The 9,511-nt window shown below is 36.2% G+C and overlaps 1 protein-coding gene across 2 annotated transcripts in view; it reads left to right on the top strand.

The window, feature by feature from the left end:
* chrm4a (cholinergic receptor, muscarinic 4a) overlaps positions 1–9,511 on the top strand; it is a 33,594-nt gene that overhangs the window by 13,780 nt on the left and 10,303 nt on the right. For both annotated transcript variants that reach the window (XM_008430160.2, XM_008430170.2), the window contains exon 5: positions 2,115–2,198. In XM_008430160.2, the coding sequence (XP_008428382.1) occupies positions 2,115–2,198 (84 nt within the window). The remainder of the gene's footprint in view (positions 1–2,114; positions 2,199–9,511) is intronic.

The raw sequence follows: 9,511 nt of genomic DNA, 5'->3' as shown, positions 1-9,511 counted from the left end.
TTATTACTATTAAACTAAAATCTCCAGCATGGGGAAGTGGGATGAGCTCGACTTTTCTCGACAAAGGACAGTCTTAGTTTGAATGTTTGTGTTGCTGATGAAGAAGAAAAAGATCAAGATGATGGAGGAAATGTTAAGACAAAGAAAGAGAGAAGGTGAAACGGGTTAAAAACTGAGAAACCACACCCCAGTAAAACTGAGACAGATCTCCATAGCAACACTGAAAATCTCATTGTTACTTTTTTGTGCAGGCAGAACGTTGCGCGCCTATATGATTGTCAGTGTTGTTGTTTTGTTCTGAAGGATGAATGCCCTCGGCCTACATGTTCACCTTTACCTTCTGTTTCAGCTCCAGCAGCAGCTGTGCGGCAGCATGGAGTGTTTATGCTAAATTACAGTTGGGTTCAAAATAATAGCATGTCTATAAAAAGTGAGCAATGCTCAAAATCCTTCTGATAGCTTTTATTTTGGTAAATGTCATAGAAACAGAGAATATTCTTCAGTGTTTTATTATTTTTACCTTTGTGTGATTATGTATGTCCACACTGCTGTGATACCTGAATTTGCCCTCTGTGGGACAACAAAGGATAAACATTTAATTAGTCTACAGAAACAGGTGAGAAAAGGATATTAGATCATCCAAATTAACATAAGAGTTTCCATATTTAATTTACAGAGTCAAACATTTATTGTGTAAACTGAAAACTTTGAAAACGTAGTGAACCACTGAACTGATGTTTAGCTGTTGCTGAGATCTGCTTCCATCTGTGTTGCCTCAGAATCAGCATATTTGACCTGTTTGAGTTTCAGCCGCTCCTTTGTGTAAGGAAACATGACTTCTTCAAGTATTTTCTTGTATTCAGCCTGATCCATGATCACTATTGTTAGAGGAGTAGATCATAAACACCATAGCATGAGAAACATTCCCTTTCTTTACAGCCTTTATCAACAGTGAATCATAGTTTAAAATCAGTGTTTTATCTGACAAACTGTCTGTGGCCCAAAAAGAAAAATCTGTCTTTTATCACTCCCTTAAATGTTCCAACTCTTTGGTTCAGAAAATGTTGATTGTACGTTGTTAACTCTTTTGCCAAGTGGGTTTTATTCAACACTAAAGCGTTCTAGCCTCTACCACAGTTTGTGAGACTGAAGGACTGTGTGTCTAACCGTCGGTCAGCAGCACCACAGGGCGCTGTACTCTCACCATTCATTTTCACTCTGTTCTGACTTCTGTTATCTCCAGGAATGTTCAGATAACATTCATCACAGTAGACCCTCCTTCACTGAACTCTGCTATGTTTGACAATTCACCCATAGAATCAGGAGCATGGATGTTAAAGGTCATGAAAATGGGTGATTTTTGGGACTAACTGTATTGGATGTCTGGTATATTGAACACAACTGTTGTTGTACTGATTCTTTAACATCTTTAAACATCTGATTCTTTAAATCTTCAGCACGATCAGGATCAGAAACTAACTGGTTGTACTAACCTGACTGACCTCTGCAAAACCGTTATGTGTAACGGTTTGCAACGTTCATTTCTAAAAGTGGGAAAGAAAGATGAAAAGTTTTTGCTGAAATAAGCCTGAAGTATAATAAAAAATACTTGACAGCGTTGACTGTGATGAACCCTTGATGTTTATGCCTGTAGTAGCCATAGTATTGGTTTTTTACCATCCATCTAATCATAAACTCCTGGTGTAGCCTTTCTGTGTGTCTGGGCTCATTAGTGTATTCCGTTTTAGTGAAAGGTGAAGGTTTCCACTTTGGATGTTCGCTCTACGTCTTTGATGGATCTGTTTCTGTTCTTTCCAGTCAATGAATGGCTCCTTTCACTTTCACTGATGTCAGTTCACAGACTAAAGTCAGAATGCAGATTTCACATATAGAATATCCCACAATCCTCCTACCTGCTCTATTAATCAGAAGATCTAACGAGAATTTGTCACAACTCTCCTTGAAGCAGATTCTAAATTCATAACCATCTGCAGAATGCTGCAGTCCTCTAACCCCTACTTGCAGCTTTGGAGTGCCTTCAAATTAAAGCAGAGAGATTGCATTTATTACATAACTGAGTGGCATTAGAGTTTGTGCCTTTTTCTTTCTTACAGGAGGAGAAGGAGAGTTCCAACGACTCGTCCACAGCTTTTATCCCTCCAACAGAACCAAAGGCCAACAGTGAGGCGACGTCTGAGGTTTGTGTCCAAAATGTGATAATATTGTTGTCAGTGGTCATAAAGGGAATCACATGGTCAATAACTCATGTAGGCTGTAACATTTAAGCACTGCTCAGTTGTGTGGTAAGAGAATATTCCTCGCATCATTAAACCTGAACTGTTGATATAACCATAGAGATCCTTTCATGTTGTTTAAACACACTCTGGGACCCAGTGTGTTTTCTGCTGCTGTAAACTTCCTGCTCTAAGGTTCAACGTCTCTGTTCAGAAGTGGTGATCTGCATAGTGTGGCTTGCTAAATTATCAATACTTTTCCTTGAACTTTTCCGTATTTTGTTGCATTACATTCACAAACAATATATTTCACTGGAATTTAATGTGAAAGACCAACACAAAGTGGTGTGCAATTGTGAAGCAGAAAGAAAACTCAACATGATTCAAAACATTTTTTTTACAAATGAAAACCTGAAAGGTGCGGTGTGCAAAAGTACTCAGCCCCCTTTTCTCTGAGTGCAAATGCAGCAGCTCTGTGACGACCTCAGACGTTGATTACTGGTATATGTGTGTTATAACTATGGCTGAAAAACATGTAACGATATACATCAGCATTTCATATCAGTCAATATTGATAATTACTGATGTTTTTTGTTTTTTTTAATCTAAAATCCTGCCGACCTGCTGCTGTGACCGTTCCTGTTTTATCCAGTTTTTTTTTTTAAGCAGTTATGAAATATGATGGCAAAACCTGAAACTGCTGCTGCACAAGTTAATTAACAAGTTGTTGCTAGGTAACCAAAATGTGAGCGAGTTAGTCGATGCCACCAATCTTGTTTTGCTGGCTAGGAGAGGTTGAGCAGCTAGTCTTTCCTCTGCCTACATCCCCCAGAATGCTGTGCGATTTTGGATCTCATTTCAGTGAATTCAGACAAAACCTTCTCGATTCTTTCTGTGCTTCCTTCAACACGGACTGACTAGCCAATCAGAGGCAAACAAGGAGAAATGCATCTCTCTTGACAGCCAATGAGAAACAACTTCTTAATATCAGAAAGAGTATATTATTAATTTATTCTCCAATGCACAAAAAGTTTATTTGTACAGCAAATCTCAGCAACATAGAAGTTCAAAGAGCTTTTACATCATAGTGTAGTTAAACTTCATCATATTAATATCATTTATTTCAATTTGGTTTCTTAATATAGCAATTTTTCACATAAATTCTCTCTAATCACTCTAAAACCCGACATATTTGGTCCGATTGTATCCAAATTTACCCAAGTTTAAAAAAACGTATTCCAGTATAATTCAGATTCAGATAAAAATATATACTTTTCTTGCTGAATAGCTCAAGTACTTTTACAATATTCATTGAATCTGGATGTAATATGAAGAACGGAGCAGCAGAACTTCTGAAAAAGATCAAAACAACTTCCTGGATTTGGACATCGCCACGTTAAAGCTAATTCTGAAGATGACTTGTCCTAATTGGACTAACTCCTACATAATTCTTAAAACCCAGTCAATTCAGCCGTTAGAGATTTAAAATTCAGTTGTAATAAAATCTAGTGGTTTAGTGATGGCTTGATGTCAAACTTAAAATGGACACAATGACAAGCAGGAGAATTATATAATGACATAAAAAGGGAAGCAAATGGCAGCTTGTTTGAGTGATGTATGCAAATATTTTTTTCAAATGAATGCACCATTATGCAGAAGAGCAAGAAAAAAAAACGAAAGAAAAACAAGATGAAACTTTCAGAGTCTGAATTTGCATGTAAGGACAGTAGGTTTGACATAAAACAATCTGATGCCAGTCTGGACATTTTCTGGACATTTTCCTTCAGATGCTGACTGACCTGCTCTGTGTGTTTGACGCCCAGCACCACGTCTGGATTATTTTTAGCTACATACGGCCGTTTCATATCGTCATCTGACATCTTCTCTCTTTTTCTCAACAAAACACTTTTAGAATTTGTGGTTAAAATGTTGCATGTCTTGTCCTTCGTCTCCCTGCTCCTTCACACCGTTTCAGTTAAAACTATATATCAGAGCAAATATGATGATATTTGAAGTTCTGAAATGATTGTAATCACATTTAACTTTAACCCTTCACTGTCTGAGTCTGACCTCTGACAAACACAACGTACAGATTATGTCAGGGTTTTACAGATTAAGTAAAGGTTCATAAAAATAAATAGGAACTTCAGTAAACAAATATGTTCAAAAAGTGAAACTCATATGTTACATAAATTCATATAATATTTTGGTTAATTTTGATTAGGTTAATGAAACATTATCATTACAGACATGGTCTAGAAGCTCATCATAATGCTTCCAATTGAGAGCAAATGCAGCTGATTTGATAATATTAATGTCCTTACCTCAATTTGCTATCACCATCATTTTTACTGTAAAGTCTTTTGTTAATGCATATTTGCACTAGAAGTGAAATAATAGTAACAGTAAACTGGAATATAATTTAATTGCAGAGATCAGTAGGAATATTGAAATATTGTCTGTTTTTGATTTATACTTTAATTTTCTTGTGAAAATATGAATCTTTGTTTCAATAATATTCAGAAGGCGCCATGTCAGCGCAGCATCATTTCTGGGTTATAAGTATCATCCTGTTTGATGATACTTATAACCATCAAACAGGATGATACATATAATGTCATATAATGTCTTTGGCATTATATGATCTAATAATGTTGGATGTGTTGTTTTATGATTCCAGTCTAACCGGACTAGAAATCTGTGCATGTAAATGTTTTGAGTTAACATCAATGAATTTATTTGAAAACAATGTTTCCCCGTTACAGAAAGACACATTGAATCATTTTTTTGATCATCAAATATTTTCTCAGTAAATACAACAAAGTGTTTTTTAATAATTTAATTGATAAACCATCCAGTCATGTCTGGCCTAAGTAGAAAATGTAACAAACCCTTTTAGCAAATGATTCCCACCAATCGTTGATGTTATCTGGCAAAGAGTCTTTTCATAATCGCTATCGAGGAATTTTGTCCCTCTCTTCTTTGTAAATTGTTTTAATTCAGCCACATAGGTGCATCTAAATCAGAATTTTGTTTAGGACATTTAGATGTGTAATTTCTGGGGAACTTTTTAGCAAATGATTTAAACAAATCAGATATGTTGGAACTATCCCTATGGAAGCCATATGACCTTTGACCTTAACATTAGCAGTGAGGTCTGCAGAGCTTTCTTCTGTTACTTCCTGAAAGAGTTAGAGAGTGTTGTTTGTTTTACTGCTGAACCTTCATATCATAAACCATTGTTTGTATTATGTCAACTTATTTTTCTCAGCTCTTATTTTTAGCTGACAAACTGGTTATGGAGATCTTTAAGCAGCTAATGAATGGTTAATGAAATTTAAGCCAGCTTTCCAAACACTGTGATTAAGCAAAATTTATTTTATAATTAACCATAAAGTAAATTACTTTATAACATTTGATGTAGATTTTTTTTTCCCATAAGAAATGACACTATAATTTGTGTGAGATGAAAATGGATTTGTTGGGCATTTTATCCCCTAAATATAAAACAGCAACATGATTTCAGACATTATCTTTCTCAAAACTTGTATATTATGAAACATGTTTCTGTGACACTTCTGTCCTTGTTTTTATCAGAGGTTACAATTCCTTGTAACAGCGCTGGGCTTCAGAAATTTGACACAGTTTGTTGTGGTTGTATGGTGAACCCTGTGATAGTTCAAATGCCAAATGTACCTTAATATACGTGAATACAATGAAAACTACTGCTAGCTAACCTCCACAGCCTTCTTTACCTATGCTTCTTTATTTTGCAGCCAATCAGCACCAAGGAAAATAAGCGGTGCTCCTAGATTTGCTGTTTTTCAAGCACAAGCCAGCAGCACGTCAAACAGCACAGCACCTAGTCCCTTCCCCTTCCCAAGCTCCATTTATCTAATATTTCAGATATGCTCTACAAAATAATTTCACGAATAAGCAGGTCTTCTGTGAAAACGAAATTCGCAAATAGGAGAACCCTCAAAACTGAGTTGGTTTTGCAAAATCATTTAGTTTTTAGCAAATCAGTCTTGAAGTTTATATATTTTAGATTAAAAAGAAAAAGGTGATTAAATGCCATTGCTTCTTAGATCAGAATGTTTCAAAATAATCTTTTTTGTTCTCCTTGGAGCATCTTTGCCTCCTTCTCTAACCTGTAGAAACAAACTGTTCCAGGTGTTTAAGCTGCCCTTCACACATCCTCGAACCGTTTTCCCCACTGAGTTTATTCTTAGCACTCAGGCTGAGGCTTTTTTTAACCAGTTAACTGTGAAACTCTTTGCCAAAACAATTGTTGAAACAGAGATTCCTCTTGCCTGAAGCCCTGCCCATGTATTTAGATTAAGACATTCCCAGCGTTCTGTATTTTACACATCAGTGGGGCAAAAAAACACTTTTAATACATTCAAACCTCACATTATTGATTCATGTTCCCATTAGCTCTATTCACACACAGAGAGATGCTCACAAGACTCTACAGACAATTTGGCTCGGCTCTTTTCCCCAGATGCTGTTGACACGAGCTGTTCAGGGCGGGAGATGTTCTGCTGGAGATGAGCTCCCACAGCGGGAAACTCCAGGGAAAAGACATGGGGGAGCATCTTTCCATGAGGCAGGACACTGAGATCGTCATGTTTTCTCTATCTGATGACTGGTTTCCGTGGATACTTGTATCACATGCAGCGGCTCTTATCAGCACACAAATGTGCTGGTTCATATTTGCTTATCTTTCAGACATTTTAATGGTGAACCCAGACGCAAGTAAAGGCTCTGGAAAGAGCTTCCAAAGAACAGCAGTGTGTGTTAAAAAAAAATGGCCAGACATGTATGGCCCATTTGGTTTTTGTGATCTGACTTTGCAACCAAGACACATTTTAGAAAATATGTGAATTACATTGAATTCACACCCGCCTTGTTCTCTACATAGTAGAGTTACTATCAAAACTCTACTATGTTGGGGATGTTAATCAAACTCTGACCAATAAAAAACCTGGGCCTGGATTTGGTTGAAGTGAACTCTGGTGCAGTTTGAATGCATATGTGATCGCCAAACAACCTTAGTCAGTCTTTCAGAAATAGTTTTATTGGATCAATGCCATAAACTTTAAAAAACGAATTTAAAAATTCAGAAAACAGAAATATTAAAGACTGGAAAAATTTTAATATATAGGCAGAAGGTGCAAAGAAATTAACATATTACTACTACAGTACTACTACTACTACTAATAATAATAATAATAATAATGATAAGGCTATAACCTCATCTTACAACCTTTATTTAATTCATTATTGAAATATATAAAGCAGTACATTCTATCCATCTATTAACTCTTTATGACCTATCTCCAGAGGTCAACGGGTGAGAGGTGGGTTACACCCTGGAGACGCTACCAGCCCATCACAACACAAGACAAACAGACATGCACACACACATTCATACCCAAAGGTAATTTAAAGAGACCAATTAACCCAACAGTCAGAGTCCCTGAGGAGAACATGGAAGGTTCCAGCAGAAAGAACCTGGACTGGGATTTAAACCCACAACCTTCTGGCTTCCTTAGAAAAAGAAGACAATGGTCAGAAAAAGATAAGCTACGTGACAATAAACAGAAATATGTTGCTAATTCTTGAGTCTTCTGAATATTCTATGAACAGCACTAGAAAATATTTTAAGTTTGTCTTGAATTAAATAAGAACAGAGTTGAAACCAGTTTCTTATACACACTGTAACTGTACACACTCATTTCAATGTCTGACATGAATTCTGTTTTAGTGAAGATTTTTAAAGCTGTTTCCTTTTTAAATATGCCTGAAAAAATAATGAATTTTCTGTTTTCTTTGTTCATCTTGAACAGTTTCCATACAGATCTGTAGTAATTGGATTAATTACCTCATGAACATGTATGACCTGGAGCATCTGTCCCTTTCCTCCTGACAGAAATTGAAATTATAACCAAAACTTCAATTTTATTTTATCATCATACTACAGATTTTTTTTTCTAAAACTGAAAACATATTTTCTTTTGCAAATTTCCAAATAATTTTTTTGTCAATTTTGGAGCAATGGCTTCTTCCTTGCTGAGCTCATAACGTACAGAAATCATTTCACTTTGGATAATAAGACAATCTATTGACACAGTTGAATCTTGTTTTTTTGCTGAGGTTGATAGATTTTACAGCAGACTCATTCATCTGTGAGACATACTGGCATATAACTGTGTAGTTCTTCAGGTTTTCACAACAATCCTGTTGGATTAAGACTTTGCAGTTCTGATCTCACTCAGCTCCACTTTAAACTGTCAGGATGGATGGAAGGTTTATTCAACACAAATGTTTGCAAACATGAAGTTCTTCAAAAATGTTCTGATTGGGAAATCAAACCACAATCATGTGCTTCTCTCCTCCACCCTCACATCAACTTGTAACCTTAGTCTGTGAGGAGAAGGTCAGCCAGGATGCAGTCAGTGAAGCACAGGAACGTAACGGCAGCGTAACCCAATACATCATGGAGAACATCTGTCTCAATTGGGCCATTAGCTTTAACTCTTCAATTGAAAACACAAAAAGTGTGAATTCTTCCTCCTTTGTCTACACAACAATAAATACAACTAATATTTTAACGAAACGAACATTAGCATGATATTTGCCTTACTTTCTGCGGTTATCCAACTTCTTGTTGGTCTATAGAATGTTTTCGTGCATTTCCAGCAACAAAAATGATAATTTTCTTTTAAAACTGTATTTAGCAAAGTATAATGAATGGGTGTGCCCAAGAGTGGCATGACTTTCTATGAAACAAAAATAAAATAAAATAAATAGGTAATAAAAGATTTTGTTTTGCATGTAACATTTTCCATTTAAGAAGTTAAACTGCTGGGAGCGACAATAAGATCCGCTGCTGTGCTGTGTCATCCATTATATCCAGTAGAGTTCATTAAAATTCAATTAAATAAGCAATTTAAAATGTTGAGCCTCTCTCAGCAGACATTCAACTGATGCAGCAAATCAGTATAAAATGCAACTTAGTTTATGGTCTTGATTTAAAATCCCAACTACATGGTTTTATATTCAGTTAATTAACTGTCCATTCTTTTGTACTTGCCGTCTCATATTTGGTAGCACCAAGTGATGAGTCCAGCAACACTGATCCGTCAGTGCATGCATCAGGCCCACAGACCAACACCCGTGTCGGTGCGTTTATTGGTTTCAGCAAGTCACGTGACCGATACAGGAACCGTTTCGAAATGACACTGGATGCCAAACTGTGTTTATAAGGAAGC

The sequence above is a fragment of the Poecilia reticulata genome, linkage group LG2 (genome assembly GCF_000633615.1).
Source record: "Poecilia reticulata strain Guanapo linkage group LG2, Guppy_female_1.0+MT, whole genome shotgun sequence".
NCBI lineage: Eukaryota > Metazoa > Chordata > Actinopteri > Cyprinodontiformes > Poeciliidae > Poecilia > Poecilia reticulata.
Note: the sequence above shows the minus strand (reverse complement) of the source record. Positions and strands in the feature narration are given on the sequence as shown.